The 23,352-nt window shown below is 36.3% G+C and overlaps 1 protein-coding gene across 1 annotated transcript in view; it reads right to left on the bottom strand.

The window, feature by feature from the left end:
- The window catches only part of Cspp1 (centrosome and spindle pole associated protein 1), a 125,761-nt gene that overhangs the window by 28,748 nt on the left and 73,661 nt on the right, over positions 1–23,352 (bottom strand). Inside the window, exons 17-22 of the mRNA XM_013034475.1 lie at positions 13,166–13,318; positions 8,887–8,999; positions 5,410–5,559; positions 4,819–4,965; positions 2,362–2,466; positions 665–731 (exon numbers count right to left, since the gene is read on the bottom strand). Of these exons, the coding sequence (XP_012889929.1) occupies positions 665–731; positions 2,362–2,466; positions 4,819–4,965; positions 5,410–5,559; positions 8,887–8,999; positions 13,166–13,318 (735 nt within the window). The remainder of the gene's footprint in view (positions 1–664; positions 732–2,361; positions 2,467–4,818; positions 4,966–5,409; positions 5,560–8,886; positions 9,000–13,165; positions 13,319–23,352) is intronic.

Raw genomic sequence — 23,352 nt, 5'->3', positions numbered from 1 at the left:
TATTTGGAGTTAACAGCCTCTCACATTTGTTTGCCTGGCTTCAAACTTCAATCCTTAGATCTCCACCTCCTGAGTACCTAGGATTACAGGCATGAGCCACTGGCTCTATACTAGTATTTTATTTGCTGATCTCCTCTCCTTAGAGTCTCCCCTTTTACACTCTTGTACTACTATCATAACCACCATCATGATCATTTTGTCTATCCTCCACACAAGTGATAACATGGTTTTGGCTATCTGAACTTGATTATCTAATTGAACATGATAATCTCTAATTCCAGCCATTTTCCTGCAATTGAAATAATTTCATTCTTCTTTTTTTGTTTGTTGGCCATAGGGGCTGAACTCTGGGCTTGGGTGCTGTTTCTCAGCTCTTCTGCTCAAGGCTAGTAGCCTACCACTTGAGTCACAGTGCAACTTCTGGCTTTTTTCTGCTTTTTCTGAGGAATCAAACCCAGTGTCTCATGTATGTGAGGTAAAGACTACCACTGAGCCAACTTCCCAGCCCCCAATTTCATTCTACTAAATAATATTTCTATACTATTTTTTTCTATACTATCTGAATAATATTTCTATACTATTTTTGCAACATTCTACAACTCCATAACTGTTTCAAAATAAAAAGAGAAATACTCTATATTTCAAGTGTAATAGTCAATTCTACCTTCTGCACGAAGCTGATTTTTCCTTGCAGGTACTGGTGGAGACTGAGCCCTGGACACCAAACTTTCCTGTTTAACAAAAATCACAGATACATTCAATATGTCAATGTGCTCCATATTCACAATCTTGAAAAAAGTAATTATATCTATATATAAAGGAAATCAAATTCTATACTGTCCCATCTATAAAACCTACATCTATAATCTTCCTTCTTAGCACAATGGAAGGATTCTTGCCTCTAACCAAAAATAATCCCTTCATCTGTACTGGCCATCTAATAAATGAATACTGCCTCCTCCAATTACACTTTTCCCTTACCTCTTCCTCTGTAAGCACCTTCTTTGCAGCCTATGCATAAAATCTCCTTTTTTACTCACTATCTACTGTTAATTTTCTCTTTTTCTTCACAAGCAAGTCTCTTTAAAGTAAAGCAAATGCATAGTTTTTGGTCTACTTCCTTATTCCCATTCATTCCTCAATACAGAGGTTCTCTGCCTTTGTTTTAATACCTCATTGCTCCAGCAACATTGCTCTCCCCTCATCAAAGTCACAAATGCCTAAATGGCATATTCAATGGGGATGTTCATCACTTATTTTACTTGGCCAGTAAAAAAATGCTATCACTGACACTTTCTTGAAACTTTTCTGTCTCTACCCCATTCTCTGCCTCTCAAAGGCCAATAATTCCCTAGTGTTCCATCCTTAAACCTCTGTGTATCTCCCTCAACATTCTCATCCTGGAAAATTACACTAATTTGATAAGCATCAGTATGTTAACAGACTCCTAAACTTCAAATCCAGTCCAAAACTCTTTCCTTAGAACTGTACTTTCAAACTCCTACTCTAGAAACTCCTCACCAGAAACTTGAAAATTCCTTTAATTCCTGTCTACCATATAGTCATAAATTGCACATGAAATTGTTACCTATTCCTAGTTTTTCAATGTTACTGCCTTTGTTTTAGTTTCTCAAAGTCTCACATCTGGACTTTTGCAAAAGCATCTTAATTACTTGCTATATGTACTATCTTTACTGCCTGAAAAACACATTATATAAAGGTGACAATGTCATTGTCCTACTTAAATATTACAGTGAATTCCCATTTACTACCACAGAATTAGTAAATCAGATTCTCAGAGGCAGGTCTACGAAAGTATTTTTCTAATGCACTTTGGAACTCATGAGCATATGGAATAAAGTTAAAGCCCTCAGCACTCCCTCTAACATCCTACACATATTCTGCTCTGCTGTCTTCTCACAAAAGCATAACCAGGCCAGACCAAACCACTGAGAATCTCCATGTGGCTTAATCTGCCTTCTGTAACTTTGCACATGAGAAAAGTCCATCCTCTTTATGGCAAATTCAACTCATGAATCCACCTGTCTGGAACATTTTTCTGCCTCTCTTGATTGTAAGTCAATCTAAAATATAAGAGACTTCATAAGAATATATAGCTAGCTAAAAGATAAATTTTCAAAGGATTTTGCTGAGATGCCTAGATAAGAACCACTTGCTAGATTTGTCAAAAAAATTCAACTTTAAGGCACCAAAGTTGCATTGCAAGATCAACCCAATCAGTTATAACTATCTCAGAGGCAAATTTATGTAGACATATCTATGTTTCAGATCTAAAATCAAATTCACTGTATCCAATGCAAAACTGAATGAAGACTAACAAACTACAGTGAAAGTACATACATTAATAAAGGAACTTATGATGCTGTCCACAGATGGAGGTCTTTGCAACTTGCTTGCAATTTTGTTCTGAAGAGCAGGAACTATAGGGGAAGGTTGTCTTAAGTGCTGAAAATTTTTAAATGTATTTATAAATAAAGATGCATATACGTACATACATATAAATTATATGACTATATGTTCTATTTTTTGTTTGTGCTTTTTATTTTCAGTTTTAGGAGTGTCAGAATATCATTTAAGAGTGAGAATTGTTAGTTTCCCAAATATTGCTTATTTTCTGATGCTTAAAAGCAATGCTATTTTTTTATATAGTTGGAAGGGGAATGGGAGACATGGTACTGATGTTAAAACTCAGGGCTTGGCACAATCACAAATGATGAATTTAGGGCTGGGAAGGTGGCTCAGTGGTAGAGCACTTGCCTTGCATGCTAAAGGCCCTGGGTTCGATTCCTCAGCACCACATAAGAAAAAAACCGGAAGTGGTGCTGTGGCTCAAGTGGTAGAGTGCTAGCCTTGAGTTGAAGAGCTGAGGGACAGTGCCCAGGCCCAGAGTTCAGGCCCCACGACCAGACCCAAAAAAAAAAAAAACAAATGATGAATTTAAAAGTTCAGATTATCAGTGTTAATAAAATACCTCATATGAAAGTGTTAAGAAATTTAATAATATAATATAATTCAATAATATAAGAACAAGTATCAGTTATGGTAAACATAAATGAATTTAGCTATGTAATTATAAGAACATTACTCTCAAATTAGGATTCATTTTAATCAACAAATAATTTAAATAAAGAGTATTCCAAATATTAGGAAGCCAAACAAAAAGAAAAAAAATCTACTCAAACTAAAAAATAATCATCTTAGTAACAGAATAAAACATCATTAAAAAAATCTCTTTTCCAAAATATAATATAAATCAACCTCTTAAATCTAGATATCTTTTATCAAGAGCATCTTAGCTGAAGGAATTCTTCTATCACAGTAAGGCTATCAGACTCAGGATAAAAATAGGGCAAATAGTAAATACAGCCGGGCGCTGGTGGCTCACACCTGTAATCCTAGCTACTCAGGAGGCTGAGATCTGAGGATCGCGGTTCAAAGCCAGCCCGGGCAGGAGAGACCGTGAGACTCCTATCTCCAATAAACCACCAGAAAACCGGAAGTGGCGCTGTAGCTCAAGTGGTAGAGCGCTCGCCTTGAGCTGAAGAGCTGAGGGACAGCGCCCAGGCCCAGAGTTCAAGCCCCACGACCGACAAAAAAAAAAAAAAAATAGTAAATACACACACTAACTAAAATATAAGATGATTGCTTTTTTAAAAACTACAAACATATCAGCCATATATAAATTTAAAAATGACATGAGCAAGTTCAGAATCAAGAAACAAAATGCATTAAATGATATTAGATGATCTAAAAATATTAGACTATTTTGTAATTAAACCAAAATAGTCATCACATATTCTTTAAAAATAGCTTTTGTGATTGTGCCAAACCCTGAGTTTTAATCTCAGTACTGTCTCTTCCCATTCCTCTTCCAACTATATAAAAAAAAATAGCATTGCTTTTAAGTTCAGAAAATAATAACAGCAATATCTGGGAAACTAACAATTCTCATTCTTAAGTAATAAAGTATTCTGACACTCCTAAAACTGAAAATAAAAAGCACAAACAAAAACATAATGTCACTTTTAATTCTCTTTTAAATAATCTGCTAGCAAATTTAAGCTCTGAATACTGAGCATATCTATCACCATAAAAATATTGGAATAAAAAATCAAACAGTACAACCGATCCCATCAGAAAGGTTTATGTTCTCTGAAGTAGGTTACATATTGGACAGTGTAACAAATCATACCCTAAATGTACTGTACCACACACACACACAGACACACCAGTACACACACACACACCAGTACACACACACACACACAGACACACACCCCAGTACACACACACACACACACACACACACACAGCAGTTAAAATGAACATTTTTGTAAAACAGAACAAAAATTAATCACTACATAAATTGAAACAATTTTCAGGCAAACAAAATTTAAGCCTAATATAGTATACTGAACCAGACAAAGTTATCATGGAAAAAGTCCCCAATCATTCTCCTATTCTGTTATTTACGCTTGGCATGAAGCAGGATAAACATTCCACAAGAATACTGGTCCTCAGACTATGTTTGTAGGCTGTTCTACTAAGATCATGGTAATGAGAATGAAACGGGGTAAGGAGAACCTTAACATTCACTGTGAAAGAAGTGCCAACACTTCATGAAGAGAATACCCATGTAGGAAGTTACATATACTCAGTACTTAACTCGGTACTCAGTGCCCAGACTCAGTAATAATATAATACTGGGGAAGACATAAGCAGCAGCTCTTTTTCTAACATCACCATAACTTTCCCAGTGAATACAGATTAAAGTATGACATTTTGTCTGAAACTTGCCTTTGTTTCATCTCCAATAATATTTTCTCTTTCATAATAGTGTTGAAGTTGCAAGTTATGTTTTTCTTCTTCTTCTTTCTTCTTTCTTTCTGCTTCTTTTCGTCTTTCTTCAGCTAACCGAATGAGCTCTTCATTTTTTATCCTTTGCTTTAAAATGAAGAAAAAAATATACACTTCATACATATATTCCAGAGTATACTTAAAAGTGTGCAGGGCTAAGAATGTACTCAGTGGTACAGTACTTGCCTACCATGTGCAAGGCCCTAGATTTGATCTCCAGCACTGCAGAGTGAGCAATATAGCTACCCTATTTCTCTAAAAGTAAGGAGATACAATTCTTTTCAATAAAGAAGCTGCTTGCTTAATAAACATACTGATTATCTTTCTAATTGTTTCAGTAAGCTTACAAATGTTTTTCAGCTAAAAAAATTTCCTTTCTTTTAAATTTAGTTTTTACTTCAATAAAATAATATCCAATGAATACTTACCTATCTTGTAGTTCAAAATTATTGTCCCTTACAAGTAATTTATTATCTTCTCAAGTCAAAGATTTCACTTTCAAGCTAAATAGAAAACAGAATTATAAAGTACCTCCTCTTCTTTCTCCCTTTTCTTTTCCTGTTCTTCTTCATATTCTTGTTGGATTCGTGCTCTCTGTTCTGCAAGCCGTTTTTCTTCTTTTTCTTCTGCAATTCTTAGTCTCTCCCGCTCTGCTTCCTCTCTTTGTTTCTTTTCCTCTATCTAAAGAATTAAGTTTAATCTATTGAAAATCTAGAAGTTTCTTTTTTCCTATAATCCTACAAATTCAACATTTATACTTTGTTTGCAAGTTTCTAAAAATAAGTTATTAAATGTTTCAATTATTAGGGAGGCTACTATGAAAAACTAAGAATTAAACTAATTTTACCTCCACCAAATGCTACAGATTGTTTGACCTTATCTTCCTTATGCTTCTATTGATAACAAGTTATTAGTATCTATACCTCAAAGGAGCACTCACAGAATTAAAGCAATATCTGTAAAGAACAAGAAATCCTTCCATATAGAAAATACTCAGTATATTTCATTAATTTAATACTCTATATTCACTACTATTCTATCTCATAGTTCCTGGACTTGATTAGTTTTCTAAAACAACAGTGAACTTAGTGTAGCAGTGTTCAATCATTTTTATGAAAGAATCACTTCCCAAAAATGCTCTTCTTTCTTATGTACTGACAGGTTAATGTAGAAGGAATTAAAACTATTGAGATAGGAATATAGCTCAAAGGGAAGAATGATCACCTTTGTGCCAGGGACCAGATTCAAATCAGACTCGTCTTACCTACATCTCCCACATAGCTTGATTATATCACACTCAGCTTATTAGTTGAAATGGAATCTCACTAACTTTTGCCAGGGACTGGCCTCAGATTTGGCTCATTCTATTCTCTGCCTTCCAAGCAGATAAATTTATAGAGGACCGTAATAGCAGATTACTAGAGAAATATTTTCTAAGATCTGAAGAAAAGGAAGTCCTAAAAGATGGCAAGCACCAGCTATGAATGAGGCAGAAAAGATGGCAGGCAGCATGAGTACTAGGTATTTATAATTCTGGTCTAAGATGATCAATATATTTTTAATCTTAGGTATGACTAAGGCTAATTTATTTGATTTTTATTGTTCTTGACTGAATTTCCTTTAACCTCAAGATTGTTCTATTTTAGTGCTGTCAATTTTCACACAATAAAAACTTTAATCTCACATGCCCCATGACTTTATACATTAGGACTTTTTCTACCACTTCCAAAGACACTATCATGTGTAACCCTAATAATTAGTGCTAAGCAATGTTCAAGTACTTATTCAAGTTCAATACACTAGAGAAAAACATCACTTACAACCCAACAAAACCCTATATTCAACACTCAGTCCCATTTCTTCCAATTCCATAAAAAAGACCATACAGGATCACTCTGCTATCAATATAAAATACTATCCATAATAAACCATTAATTATAAACCATTAATGTATTAATTATAAACCATTAATGTATTAGTCATATGATAAGCTTAATGCAAACATGTATGAAAAATAAACTAACGTAAAAAGGGACTAGAAGCCTGGCTTAAGTGGCAGAGTGCCTACCTAACAAGTACAAGGGCCTGGGGTCAGTATGCGTGCAGACAGGAGGAAAAGAAAGTCTCTTAAGGAAAAGTTACCTCATTCTTCTCAGGTTCCATTCCTAATATTCAGCATTAGGACAGACACAGTATAGTTCAATAAGTCTATTTACTTAATAAAGGCTAGATGCTTAAGTGTCTTCCTTTCTTAATAATTTGAGCATTTCGTGGGCTAAAGACTTAAAGAGAAACTTCTCTGAAAAGGAAAGAAGGATGGCCAATAGACACATGAAGAAATGCTCAACCTCCCTAGCCATAAAAGAAATACAAATCAAAACAACATTGAGATACCACCTCACCCCAGTTAGAATGGCTAAAATCAAGAACTTTAATAACAACAGATGCTGGAGGGGATGTGGACAGAAGGGAACCCTACTGTTTTGAATCAGCTTGAGTAATTTGGGAGTGGAGTCTATGGGATTCTTTAAACATTTGGGTAAATGCTCAAAAATGGGATTACTGGGTAATAGAGGAGCTTTATGTGGAGTTCTTTTGAGGAACCTCCATACTGCTTTCCAAGTGGTTGAACAAGTTTACACTCCCACCAACAATGCAGTAGGGTTCCCTTCTGTCCACAAACAAGACCACACTAAAGCTACCAGCAGGACTATGTTTGCAGCATTATTTACTATAGGTAATATATGAAACCAACCCAGATGCCCCTCAGTAGATGAATGGATCAAGAAAATGTGGTATATATACACAATGGAATTCTATGCCTCCATCAGAAAGAATGACATTGCCCCATTTGTTAGGAAATGGAAAAGGCTTGGAATAAATTATATTAAGTGAAGTAAGCCAGGCCCAAAGAAACATAGATCCCAGCGTTTCCCTTATTTGCAATATCTAGTATATGTCTTGAGTCAAGCAGTAAAGGTCAGATAAGGTGATGTTAAGGAAATGAACCCTAAGATAGGTATTCATTTTTTTCTTTCATGCGATTGTTTCTAACACATTTATAAGATTATTTCTTTGTTGCTTTGTGTGTCCCTCCCCCACAGTATAACCCCTGCTTTCACTGTATTTGATGTATAATTTGTGAAGGGGAAGGGGAAAAACAAATCGTTTAAATAGGGATACAGGTGGACCCATTGCAACAATGAGATGTACAAGTCGTTATATCGAAAATGAACTTTACAACTTTGGTGTGGTGGGGGGGGGAGCGGGGATGATTGGGTGGGGGGGGGAAGGGGAGGATGGGAGGGGATGGGAAGGGGAAACAAAGGAGGAGGCTACAATGCTTGATAAGAAATGTACTCATTATCTTGCCCATGTAATTGTAACTCCTCTGTACAGTATTTTCACAATAGAAATAAATAATTTGAGCATTTCTAATCTTTTAAATTTGCTTGCGTACAAAATGGGATGTGTATAATTGCAAAATGTGATTAGCTTACATATAATCTTTGTTTTTTGTTTTTTTTTTAAGAAAGTTTATTGGTGTAGCCCAGGGTGACCTTAATCTGATGACCCTCCTGCCTTAGTCTTCCAAATGCTGGGATTACAAATGAGATCCACCATTTCTGCTGACACGAAACTTTTATTTACAGTGTATACTAATAAGTTAAAAATATCAAATAAGTAGGGGAGAAGAATTATTGATTTTCTACTGATTTATAAGTATACAGAAAGATCCATTCTATGCCCAATATAGGTGAGTCACTGAATTTTAGCAATCTCAGCATTCTTTGAATTAACAATAATCCCATAAACTTTAGAAAGGTAAGTGTATCTTAGCTCTGTCCTTCATGTGTAAGTTTTGTAATAACCATATATGATATAAATTAAGTACTTTAAATAACCGAATGGCATCTTAAATTTAGTATAGGTGCTCTGGATAAAATCTGTATGATAGTATATTATAGTCCTTACAAGCTTAAAGCCATGATCAAATAAGTCTTTTACCTGAAAACGAAGAAAATTCTTATACAATTCTTGCTGTTTAATCTGAAGTTCAGTTGGAGGTTCACCAAATATATTTCCCCGAGCAAAAGGAGAGCTCTGTGTTTGCATATGACCTTGAAAAAATTTTATGAAAATATGTATCAGCAAATGTAAGAGCTAACAATGGAAGAATGTTAATTACCCCATATTTTGAAAAACAATATGCCAAACATAGAAGTCTTAGAAAAAGCTGAGATAAGAAGATCACATGAAAGGAGCAAGAGAAATAAAAATGGTAAGACTAAACTAAAATTAATAGTTTAAAACTGTATCTAATAGCTGAAAGACATTAAGGTAATGAAAGCTAATAGCCTGAACAATTTTCATCACAGTCAAGGCTGTAGAGAAGAATTTGTCAGGAAGAAACAAAAAAACACATATTCAAATTCTTATACATAGCCTTCTTTTTTTATGTTAGTACTAGGGCTTTAAATTTAGGACCTAGCACTCTCACTTAGTTTCTTTGCTCAGGGCTGGCTCTCTACCACACCTCAACTTCCCAGGTTTTTGCTGGTTAATTGAAGATAAGAATCTCGTCAAGGGCTAGAAAGGTGGCTCAGTGGTAGAGTGCTTACTTTGCATGCATGAGTACCTGAGTTTGATTTCACATAAGCAGAAAAAGCTGGAAGTGGCGGTGTGGTTCAAGTGGTAGAGCACTAGCCTTGAGCTGAAGAGCTGAGGGACAGCACCCAGGCCCAGAGTTCAGGCCCCACAACCGACAAAAAAAAAAAAAAAGAATCTCATTGACTTTTCTGCCCAGACTGGCTTCAAATTGTGGTCCTCAGATCTCAGCCTCCTGAGTAGCTAGTATAATAGCGTGAGTCACCCACCAGTCCCTGGCTGGATATTCTTTACTTAAATATAACTCTAGTTGGTATGTAGGCTCAAGTCTATAATCTAGCACTTGGAAGGTATCAGTGGGAAGATTAAGGATTAGAGGTCAGATTGGACTGCAAGACCCTGCCTCAAAAGCAAAAAGTTCTTAATCACATATTTAATGTTTGGTATATACCAAAATTTTTATTTTTAAAAATCAGTATTTCCACAATGGAAGGGGTAACAATGCTCAATAGGAAGTGTACTCATTACCTTGCTCATGTAACTGTAACCCTCTGTATAGTATCTTTACAATAAAAATTTTTTAAAAATCAGTATTTCCAAAATCCTCCCTGTTTATAGTTTAAATTAGAAAATCAGTTATAGTTTTAACAATTAGAATGAGTCTCAATCATTGTAACAATTGTTATTTTAAAAACTATCAAAATTAAGAATGTAATGTCTTTGAGTCAATTTCCAGGACCAAAAAAAATATTTTAAAGGTATCAAATTAATGGAATATGAACATAAACAATTAAGCAACTGTAACATATATTCCCTATAATATATATTCTTGAATGGAAAAATTTCATAAAAGCATTTTGAAAATTATTTTCTAGGAGTGTCTCTGCAGAAAGGAAAATGGTATTTAAATTTAAACATCAAAGAACTTTTAGTATTATTTTTAAATTACTGATTCATTCTTAATACCACCAATCCCAATCATGTATTTCTCCTACTTGTGTCATTTATGCAGGCAAAACTGTAGGCTTTGCAGTTTAGCTATCATTTATGCTTATTTTGCCTTTGTATTTAAATTTATTAATGGTAATGTGTCTAGATGAGCAGAAGACCAAATCATAAGTATTATGAACACTTTTTCCACTAGAAAATTGTCTTAGGAGAACAAACTAAACATATACTTTGTAAGTTCTTTTAAGTCTTATGTAGTGGTAGAGAAAATAATTGAGTAATATCTTCCACTTTGATCAACTGCATTCTAAATCTTCAGGACAATTAAAGAAGAAATATGAGAAATAGCCAGGTGCTGGTGGCTCATGCCTTTAATCCTAGCTATTCAAGAGGCTGAGATCTAGAGAATCACAGTTCCAAGCCAGTCCAGGAAAGAAAAGTGCAAGAGAATCCATCTCCAAAACAAGCGAACAGCTGTGTTAGGACCATAGTTCAAGTGTTAAGAGTGCCAACTAGACATGCAGACTGACCAAGCATGAAACACTAAGTTCAAAAACTTCTGTACCAGAAAAGGATGAAGAGGAGGGAAAAAAGGAAGAAATATTAGAAAATAGACAAAATAAGCCATTTCAGAAACAAAGTTTAAAAAAAATTGGAAACAGTTCCATTATAAATAGATTGTAATTCAAAAAAATAAAACTAAGCCAAATTAGAATGAGAATTCATAAATAGCAGTTCATCTAAGAACTACAAAGAAAATGATGAACACTACAAACTAGACATGAGGTGCATGTCTGTAATAGCACTCAGAAGTCTAGAGAGCTGGTGAGCTCGATACTATCCTAAGCTGCACATTAAGACCCTGTCTTTTGCAAAAAAGAACATTATGAAAAACCTCAAAAATGTCTAGCATGCATGTATATAAGAAGAAAAAGAACTTGAAAAATAAAACTTTGAAACATGCTGTTTCAGATACATTTACAGCCCACAAAAAATATTACATGGGGCTGCCAGGTGCTCGTGTCTCAGGCCTGTAAGTCCTAGCTATTCAGATGGCTGAAATCTAAGGATCATAGTTCTAAGCAAACCTAAGCAGGAAAGCCCACGCGACTCTCATCTTCAATTAACCACCAAATAGCCAGATATGGAGCTGTGGCTCAAGCACTAGCCTTGAGCTAAAGCTCAATTTTTAAAAGCTAAGGGACAGCATGTAGGCCCTGAGTTCAAGCTGTGAGACAGGTACAAAAAGAAAAACACACTACATGGAACATGTACGTATAAAATAAAACACACCAAGGCATACATATATGTGGTATAACACAACATATATATGGTATAACACATACATATATATGGTATAACACAATTTAGGTGGTTTTAGACAGTTTTTCCACTTCAAAAGCTTATTTTAGGTTTTTAGAATAGGAAAGTCTAATTTAGGAAATTAAATTAAATTTAGAAAATTAAATTTCTTCAATAATTTATTTAAAATATAACATCCTAGTACCACCACTAGCAGAAAAATCTGATGCAAGTACAGAACAGCTATAAACAACAAAATAGCTCTGCCATATTCAATGATCAGGCTCCTGCTCTTGGGAAGAACCCATGGAAATTGTTTATTTTCCACCATTTTTGTGTGTTGTGCATAAAGTGGAATGGGTTAAAAATAAATAAATAAATAAAACTGCAGGACCAGTCAGGAATATTTTAGAAAAACTTCACAATGCTAGTTTACAATCAAAACTGTGAACACACAATTGCAGAATTTTATATTGAATAAATGATCATTTTTAAATAGGCATCATAATACAAAGTATATATTCTTATAAATTTCTTTTAATTTTTAAATATATAACATGCTTTCACATGTTGAGAAAGATGATGACAACTGAACAAAGTAATAAAAATATTGAATTTATTTCAAGTTAAAGAATCTTTGACTTTTAAAGGATCTTGTTTTAATAGTAAATCAAATACATTTTTTGAAGAAAGGATGTGGTTAGATATTAAAACTTTAAATTGGCTGAACATGGCTATAATCCTCCTCAGGAGGCTAAGATCTAAGGATCATGGCTAGAAGCCAGCATGGGCAAGAAAGTCCATGAGACTTTGATCTCCAATAAACCAACAAAATGAAAAACAAAAAAATGACAGAAGCAGAGTTGTGGCTCAAGTGATATAGAGCCAGCCTCAAGTGAAAAAGCTAAGCGACAGCACTCAGACCCTGAGTTCAACTTCACATACCAGCAAAAACAAAAGGCTTTCAATTTTCTTTATATACATACTGTGACTTTACAGGAGAGGGTAAATGACTTCTAAAATAAGTAAACACTGAATTTTCTTACGTAATTTATCATAATAAATTGCTACAAGAAGCAAACTGAAATTAATTTTAAAAACTCCTCTCAAATAGCGTAATAAAAATATGAGTTGCAGCTAAAATACAAATAGCAAGCTACAGCTAATATATACATAACAAACTACAAAGCTAAGAAGAAAAGCACAGGGTTAAAAAGCAATCTTTTTCTATTCAAAGTAACTATGTTTTCAAAGTAATTATGAAAACATACTGTGAATAATATGAAACAATGTGGTATACTTTCCAATTCAAAGTAACCAAATTCTCAAACTAGAACTTTGTCAAAACTAGAACTTTGTCAAAGAAGAGCAGAGAAATGTTACCAAACTTCAGAAATAAGTTTAAAAAAAATAGAATGTGATTATAAACCTGAGTTTTTATTTGTAGAATCTTGTAGGTTCTCAGCATTTGAAGTGGCTAAATTTTGGTCTAGAGATACAACAGCCCTTTTATCTTCATATGTTCTTGCATCTGGGTTATGGTAGGCATCTATATTTTGTCTGTGCATCCTATTCAAATCAGCTGAGAGGGAAAAATAAGCCATTTATTTCAATAAACATATTTCTGCAACTTACTGGTTAGGCTACACATTTTTTTCAGAACAACAACAGGACAAAGTTGGGAATAATTCAATGATAGAATGGTGCCCTGAAATAGAAACAAATTATCAAAACTATTTAGGTTTTTCAAAAAACCTGTAAAAAATTAGTAGAGAAATAAAGGATAAATTATTGACAGTATATTACACTACAAGTTGAGCTTCTTTAATAGAGAACAAACAGCAGCATTTCTATGCAATCATAGTGAAATTACCTAGAATTATCAGCTCTCCTAAAGCAACTACATTCTTATAAGGTAGAGTTCTAAATTATACTAAATTTTTTTTGACAATATGCCCTCAAAAGATAGAGCTCAATTCTCTTCCCCTTCAGTATGGTCCAGCTAATAATTCACTTCTTATGATTAGGATATAATAGAAATTATAGTATTATGATTTTCAAGATTCCTTAGTAGAAAGACGCAGTTTTCACCTTGTTTCATCTACAAATCACTCACACCAAAGAAAGCCAACTGCTATAACATAATGATACTGAAAGAAACCCATAGAGATATCTATATGGCAACAAACTGGGGCCACCTGATCCACATGAGAGTCATATAGAAATGGATTCTCCAGTTCTCATCATGCTTTTATGGCCTGCAACCCTGGCCAGTATCTTGAACTACAGTATCAGATGACACTCTGAAATTATTAAACCAACCAACAAAACCAATCACAAATTACTAACTCACAGAACAATATACTGTTTGTAAACACTAAGATTTGGGAATAGTTTATTACTCAGAAATACATATTAATATGTACAGCTAAAGTCTTAGTACAAAGAACTAGAACAACTATTAGTCGATCTAATAGTAATGGTTTCAGACTCAAGGACTCTCCGTCTCCTCTCCCAAATAAATTGTGAGTATAGTCAGCAATGAAAGGAAACTTAAATCTGGATTTAAGTAGTTTTCTTCAGGAAAGCAGTTGTGTTCAAGGATGTATTTTTAACACGAATCACAATTAGAATACCATATAGAACATAGCAAGATTGAGTGTTACAAAAGAGAGTAAAAGTTCAGAATCATGAGAGTTTATAACCTGTTATAAAACCATTTAGGGCAACTTGACTTAGAAAATGGATGGGAGCTTCAAAGGTAAAAAGATTAAGAAAAAACTTTAAAAAATAAATATTGTGAGAAAATGACCCAAGATAGTATAAATATGAAGAAGTTCTGGGAGGTTGACTAAAATACAAACTACATGTAACAGAAGAATGAGAGACAGGAAACTGTACATTAGATGTCCACTCTGGAATGTCCTATAATGCATGCAGATGATTCTCACTTTGGTTCTACAGATAACAGATACTGTTAGAAAATAAACAATAATTGTTTCCCACCAGTATTATATATGACATAATTGCAGCAGAGCAAGAATGAAAATTTGGGCAGTAAGACTCTAAAATTTTCAATCATCTTTAAATTATTTAAAGGTATCAGATTTTTATTCTTTGAGTTCTAAGTATATTTTATTTTTTTTAATTGTGAAAATACTGTACAGAGGGGTTCCAATTACATGAGCAAGGTAATGAGTACATTTCTTATCAAGCATTGTTGCCTCCTCCTTTGTTTTGCCTTCCCATCTCCTCTCCCTCTCCACTCCTACCCCTCCCCCTCCCCCTATCAGATTTTTAATAACAACAGATGCTGGAGGATAGGTGGCCAAAAGGAAAACCTACTGCATTGTTGGTGGGAGTGCAAACTTGTTCAAGCACTTTGGAAAGCAGTGTGGAGGTTCCTCAAAAGACTGTACAAAGCAATGTCCCAGCAATCCCACTTTTGGGCATTACCTAAATCTCACAAACAAGGCTATACTAAAGCTACCAGCACAATTATGTTTATCGCAGCATTATTTACCATAGCTAACATATGGAACCAAATCAGGTGCCCCTCAGTAGATGAATGGATCAAGAAAATGTCATATATTTATACAATGGAATTCTATGCCTCCATCAGAAAGAATGACATTGCCCCATTTGTTAGGAAATGGGAAGACTTGGAAAAAATTATATTAAGTGAAATAAGCCAGGCCCAAAGAAACATAGGCCCCATGGTTTCCCTTATTTGCAATAACCAGTATAAGTCTAGGACAAACAGAAAAGGTCAAAAGCTATGTACATATGACCATATAAAATGATGTTAAGTGAAATGAACCCCAAGATAGGGACACAAGTGGATTTTTTTCTTTCTTCCTATTGTTTTTAATGTACCTAAAACGTACTATGTGGGCTTTTTTTGTTTCTCTTGTACGTTCTTCCCCCCGCGGTATAACCCCTGTTGTCACTGTATTTGATGTAGGTGCCCTGCATCTTGTATATATATTTTTCTAATTTGGGGAGGGGAAAGGAAATAACAAAATGCTGAAATAAGGATACAGGTTGACCCATTGTAACAATGAGATGTACAAGACACTATGTTTGAAATGAACTTTACAACTTGTGGGGGAGGGGAGGGGGTTGGGGAGGGATGGGATGGTAGGAGAAAAACAGAGGAGGAGGTAACAATGCTTGATAGGAAATGTACTCATTACCTTACTCATGTAACTGTAACCCCTCTGTACGGTATTTTTACAATACAGAATTATCAGATTTTGATACATTGTAACTCAGGTGTGAACACCAAAGGACAATGAAGATACAGAGATAATAGCAAAAACATGGTAAAACATAATTGTGGTAGTAGCACAAATTAAAATAAGCTCAAGAAATAGTGAAGTAGAACCTATACATTAGGTTTATTAATTGATTAGACATGCACAGGAAGTCAAAAGTATACAATTTTTACTGAATGGTCAGAAATATTCCTTTAAGAAAAAATGCCAAGCAATGAACTTAATACTACCCTATAAGTAATTCCTTAAACATCAGGTACAGAGATGCAGAATGTACGTTGGAAATAAAACTTTTAAAATGATAAGAGAAAAACGTCTGAAAATCACCTGTAGAGGTCAAAGGAGTAACAAGGATGTAAAAGAGATGAAATAGGACAGACTGTTAGGATGGATACACATGAGGTCAAATAGCCACTAATAGACCATATTCACAAACCAAGAAGAATCTGGACTGATTTATGACACATATTCTGTGTTAATTGAAGGGCAGCAACTCAGAGCATTGCAGAAGATCTAAAAAAGAAAGAAACTGTCAAACCAGTTCAAAAAGATTATGGTAGAAGTAAAAACAATTCAAGTGAAATTAGGAAAACTATTTTTGAAAACACGTGTGTAACACACAAACACACCAGTACTAGAGCTTGAACTCGACACACACACACACCAGTACTGGAGCTTGAACTCAAGACACACACACACACACACACACACACACACACACACAGAGTTCACTGTTGGTTATCCCAGATAGCTTGTTCAGGAACGGTTTGGGGTTACAGACTAGAAATACTCCCTGAGGTAGGAGAGATGACTTAGGAAAGTACCAGAAAAAAAGATGTATGAATGATCAGAGATGTTTTGTCTTCTAGTTCTCTGTTCTCAGGCCTCCTCAGCCAAACACACACACACACACACACACACACACACACAACACACACACACACACACACACACACAACCAGTACTGGAGCTTGAACTCAAGACCTGGGCACTGTACTGGAGCTTGAACTCAAGACACACACACACACACACACACACACCAGTACTGGAGCTTGAACTCACACACACACACACTCAAGACACACACACACACACACACACACACACACCAGTACTGGAGCTTGAACTCAAGACTGTCCCTTAGCTTTTTGCTGGAGCTTGAACTCACACACACACACACTCAAGACACACACACTCAAGACACACACACTCAAGACACACACACACACACACACCAGTACTGGAGCTTGAACTCAAGACTGTCCCTTAGCTTTTTGCTCAAAGCCAGTGCTCTACCACTTGGAGCCACACTTTCACTTCTGGCTTTTTGGAAGTTAATTTGAGATAAAGGTTTACAGAATTTCCTGTTTGGGCTGGCTTTGACCCTTGATTCTTAAATCTTAGCCTGCTGAGTAGCAAAGATTTTAGGTGTGAGTCACCAACTGGACACCTCTTGTTTTGAGGTGAATTGAACTATGCTACCTCCATGTTTTTGCTAAGTAGCTAGGATTTTAAGCCTGAGTCACCAACTCAACACCTCTTTGTTTTGAGGTGAACTAAACTATGCTAGCTCCAGGCTTCAGGAACTTTCCTCTAAACTGGACTCCTCTTTGTTTGGAGATAAGAGTTCTCACAGACTTTTCTGCTTGGGCTGACTTTGAACTTCTATCCTCTTATTCCAGACTCCTGAGTAACTAGGATTATAGGTATGAGTTCCTAGCTTAGAGAAACACTTTGAAAGTATTTTATAGCCCCAGAGAGCTGGTACAGATCACTTGTCCCAATTCCCTGTCAACATCTCTATTTCTTCTCAGCATATCTCAATTGTCTCCAGGTGACTCTTGTATCATGGGGAATTTTTATCCATTTGAATCTGACTAGCTAAGATACAACCTTTGAGAAAACTGACCACTAAGCTACCAACAAGAAAGATGCCTTAAATATCTGTGGAGTCTAAAGGGAGGAGCTTCTGTCGTAGAAGACCAGTTGAGAGAGAGGCATGGTAAAGCCTGTTAGTCCATTTTTGGGTTAGGCACTGAAAAGTAAGGACCTATACTCTCTCATACTTAATTTAAGGGGAATTCTGGACACCGCTTCAGTAACATTTGAACCACCTTTCTAATAAAGGACAAACAAGCCCAATCCCAAAGGATATTGGAAAAGAACCATATAGTACCGAATAGAGAAAAAGAAGCTGGATCCCAGGGGCCCGGGCCTGGTAAGAGCAAGAAGCACCTGGCACTGCATAGCCCTATAGGAAGGCAGGGTAAGCAACTGTAATAAATTTCAAAATAAGTGATCCTTAGCCAAGCTTCCTGAAGATATTATTGAGTGAGCAAAAGAAAGAAGTCTGTGTACAGATATACAAAAGCCTGGCTTATGTAACTATAACCCCAGTAACATCATCTTTACAATAAAATTTAAATTAAAAAATGGAAAAGGTTTAATTTTTTAAAATATCTACTTTGTTTCTACATTGGATAGTTTCTTGTTCAATGACACTGAGATCTAACACACCTGTTTCTGTAAGAACTAGTCTCCCTCCTATCAGGCTAAGGAATGTCTGTTCACTCTGCTCTTAAAATGCAGGCTGGAGGTTTAGCTCAAATGGTAGAGCACCAGCCAAACAAGCTAAGTAAGCATAAGACGCTGCATTCAAATCTCAGAACTAACTCCTCTGAATTACTGTTTAACAAAATACATGCCAGGAAAAATAACAAGAATTAACAACACAGTATTGCCATTAAAAAAAAAAAAGTGCTCCTTAAAAATTCACCTAGCTATGTGTAAGGGGGAAATTCCTTCTTTGACCTGGACTAAGATTTCTTTGTCTCAAAAGGGGATACTTTGCTTAGATAACAATGGTGATTATCTACCTTACTTCCAGAACCGGGTTTTTTATCCATTCTTACAGGGTCACCATGGGCTACATTCTTTGTAATGTGGCATGCCCAGCATACAATCTGCCAGGTGAAGAAGTTTGGCCTCAGTCTGTGGAACAGGCGGGGTTCCGAATAGGGAGAACAACAGAAAGGGGCATCACTGATCAAGACTGTACTCAAACTGACATGTGGAATTGAAACTCTTTTGTACACTACTTAAATGTCATTTTAAAAATTATTTTTCCTTTTTTTAATTTAAATTTTATTGTAAAGGTGATGTGCAGAGGGGTTACGATTATGTAAGTCCTGGGGCTTGAACTCAGGGCCTGGGCACTGACCCTGAGCTTCTTTTGCTCAAGGACAGCACTTTACCACTTGAGCTACAGCGCCACTTCCAGCTTTTTTTATTTATGTGATACTGAGGAATTGAACCCAGGGCTTCATGCATGCTAGGCAAACACTTTACCACTAAGCTACCTTCCCAGCCCATGAGTACATTTCTTTTTGAACAGTGTTATCTCCTCCCTCATTTTCTACCACTTTTTTCCATCCTGACCCACCTCCCCACCAAGTTATAAAGTTCTGAGTATCACTGCTGAACTAATTCACCCTATGTTCCACTGTTTCTATGATTCCCCTTCCTTCCCCAAATCAGATAAACTTATATACAAGACAAAGGGTACAGAAATCAAGAACAGTGACAAAAGGGAATAAATCAGAAGGCAAAAAGGAAAAACTGCAAACAGTACAATAAAAAACCCCTTGTTTCCAATTTTTAGAGTTCATTTCAATAAGCATCATTTTATATGATCATATGCACATAGCTATTGAGCTCTTTGATCCTCTCCTAAGAATATCCTCCTTTGTTCTCACTGTTTAATTGTTTAATTAATCATCCATATATATTCTAATTATTACAAATTAGGAAAAAATAAAACCTATGCTCCCTTGAGTCTGGCTTACTGTACTTAATGTAATTTTTTCCAAGCCTTTTCATTTCCTTGTGAATGGGGCAATGCCATTCTTTCTGATGGAAGCATAGAATTCCATTGTGTACATATACCACATTTTCTTGGTCCATTCATCCACTGAGGGCATCAGGGTTGATTCCATATCTTAGCTATGGTAAATAGTGCTGCAATGAACATGATTGTGCTAATGGCTTTAGTGTGGGCTGGTCTGTGGTCATGTGGGTAAATGCCCAGGAGTGGGATTGCTGTAGATTAAATACTTTAAATTAAAAGAAAATTTTTTTTGGTTGGTCGTGGGGCTTGAACTCTGGGCTTGGGCGCTGTCCCTGCGCTCTTCAGCTCAAGGTGACCAATCTACCGCTTGAGCCACAGTGCCACTTCCAGTTATCTCTCATTGGAGATAAGAGTCTCACGGACTTTCCTGCCCTGGCTAGCTTTGAACCGTGATCCTCAGATCTCAGCCTATTGAGTAGCTAGGATTACAGGCATGAGCCACCAGCGCCAGGCTAAAAATATTTTTTAAAATAAGAAAAAAAGAAATCTGGCTTAAAGACAGTATTCTTACTTGATCTTTTCTGCCTAATAATTATCCAAAGTTCCTAAGCTTTCACATTCCTCAGAGTATTTAGAGACCCTCTGAATGGATACCAGAGTGTCTTGCATATTAAGGACAATCTGCATTCTACAGTCCTATATCTATCTTTCCCCTACTAGCTCTGTCCATGTAGTTTTTCTCTTAGAGATTTACTTGTTTTCAGTCAAGTGGCTCATGATCTTTTTCTCTGGAGACCTTCACATTTAAAACTCCACAAAGATCTGTAAGTTCAATCCAATTTTCTGAGGAATTAAATTCCTTTCCTTGTCTTACTTTCTCTGAAAAACCTCCAATTCTGTGCCACTACTGCTCTAAAACTTGAAGATTCTTTGCCAGTCTGCCCTTTTCATTGAGGGAAAGTCATTCATCTTTGTACTGCGGATTAAAGTCTTATCTCCTTCTCCAAGCTATCAGAAATTAGACACACACTCCCAAGTTTGAGAAAGCCTAACAAACTTGGTCCACTACCTTTGGTCTCTGGAGCCAAAATTAGAAAAAGAAGAAATTTGCAGGTATGTGTGTTCTATTTCTATTCTGTGTTCATATGTTGTGTTTAAAAAAAAAAAAGTCAATGAAAACAAAATCTGAACCTGTGAAACAACCAATAAAATTGATAGACTAAGAAAAAAAAAGAAATCAGAGAAGCTAGCTAGGCAAGGTAGTACAAGCCTGTAATACCATTTACCCAGGAGGCAAAATAGCCCAACGCCAGCCTAGGAATGTTTAGAAGACTGTAACTGAAAACTCAAACTAAAAGCAAAATGACTGGGGCAAGTCCTGAAAGCCCTACATTCAATTCCCAGCAAGGGAAGGAAAGGAGTATACGAATTACAACCATCAGGAACAAATTAGGAGCCACCATATGATCTACACTGAAAGAATAAGAGGCTGGGAATATGGATCCATGGTAGATGCTTGCCTAGCCTGCATGAAGCCCTGGGTTCGATTCCTCATACCACATAAACAGAAAAAGCCAGAAGTGGCACTGTGGCTCAACTGGTAGAGCACTAGCCTTGAGCAAAAAGAAGCTTAGGGTCAGTGCCCAGGACCTGAATTCAAGCCTCAGGACTAGCTAAAAAAATAAATAAAAGAAAGAAAAAAAAGGGAAAGGAAAGGAAAAAAAAGAATAAGAGAAATGTTTTGAACAACTTTATGCCAATAAATTCCAAAATTTAAATGAATATTCGTTGATTTAAAACACTAAAATTCAAAAAAGAACAGATAAACTGGGTATCGCTTAATAAAGATATTGAAGTCATACTTTAAAATCATCCTCCAAAAGGTAGTTTTCAATGGAAGGTTTTTCTGGTAAGACAGGAAATACTTCACAATTCATGCTCTGAGGCTAGCATTACATTCATGATTAAAGCCAAACAATGAGAAATAAAAACAAATATGAGTCTAAATATTCTACAAAAATATTTACAAATAAAATTTTATGCAACAATACAGCATGGCTAGCCAAACAGGGTGAATTCTAGGAATAGAAGATTGATAGAACATTTTAAAACAAATCAATGTAATCAGACATAGTGGCACATGCCTGTATCCTTGGTTACTTGGGACACTAAGAAGGATTGCTTGGCACACAAATTCAAGACCATAAAAACAAAAAGAGAGGGGCTGGGACGGTGGCTCAGTGGTAGAGCGCTTGCCTTGCATGCCTGAGGCCCTGGGTTCGATTCCTCAGCACCACATAAGCAAAAAAAAGAAAAAAGCCGGAAGTGGCGCTGTGGCTCAAGTGGTAGAGCGCTAGCCTTGAGCTGAAGAGCTGAGGGACAGCGCCCAGGCCCAGAGTTCAGGCCCCATGACCGGACCCAAAAAAACAAAAAACAAAAAGAGAGAGAAGAGGGTGAATATTTCATCTTATAGCAAAAAGTATAAAAATCACATTTTCATCTCAACAAAGGCAGAAGTACATGTGAGAAAATTCAATATGCATTCATGACGAAAACATTGAGCAAACCAGCAATAAATTAATAATAATGCAATTTTTGAAACACAACAAACCTGTTTTTTAAAGCCTACAAAGAACTTTAAGTTAAAGACTGAATGCCTCCCATCAAAGGTCAGAGAAAAAAAGAAAAAAAGAATGTCTACTCATGGTTCCTAAACACTAAATTACAACTCCAAACTAGTGCAAAAGGGGCGGAAGGGCACGCGCCCGGCACGTGCAAGGCCCTGGGTTCGGTCCTCAGCCCTGGAAAAAAAAAATGCTACAGAAGACCAAACTAGTGCAAAAGGTAAGTAAAGTAAGTCAAAGGCAATAAGAATAGAAGGAGTTGGTAGAGGAACCTCTGTTTGCAGATGGTATGAACATCTCCATAGAAAAACAGCAAGACAGATTCTACTCAACACCAGCAAGAACCGACAAGGAGCGGACATCTTCATCCTGCAGTTTGCAGACCAGAGACGACCCAGGATCCAAGACTGGGCGTGAATAGAAGCCCGACATCCTCACTCATTCTCAGGGAGCAGAGGAGGGAAGGCCACCCCTCCCCCCCAGCACCGGTGATCTCCATTTTGGATACCAGCAAAGCTCGGAGGAGCTGCCAGCTCCAACTCAGGCCTTGGAATAAAACGAGTCATTTAGCAGGTCACAAGAACTTGGGGAAGTGACCTGACAGACCCAGCTCCATCCAGGGAAAAGTCACCCAGCTCAGGCGCCAGCCAATGGAGTGGCTTTCCTCACTTGGTAACCAAGCCAGAGGCTGCTCCTCCCTCTAGCAGCCTCCACAATCAATTGAAAAACAGAAACCCTGAGAATGGCTCCAGGCTGGGCTCTGTGAGTTTTTCACAAAATAGCCCCAGGGAAAAGCTACTGTTTGTTGAAAGGCCTCAACTCTACCCAGAACCTAGCCTCACCACTGCATCCCCCTCTTTTGTGATGC

Source organism: Dipodomys ordii, unplaced genomic scaffold (assembly GCF_000151885.1).
Source record: "Dipodomys ordii isolate 6190 unplaced genomic scaffold, Dord_2.0 Scaffold190, whole genome shotgun sequence".
NCBI classification, from domain to species: Eukaryota; Metazoa; Chordata; class Mammalia; order Rodentia; family Heteromyidae; genus Dipodomys; species Dipodomys ordii.
Note: the sequence above shows the minus strand (reverse complement) of the source record. Positions and strands in the feature narration are given on the sequence as shown.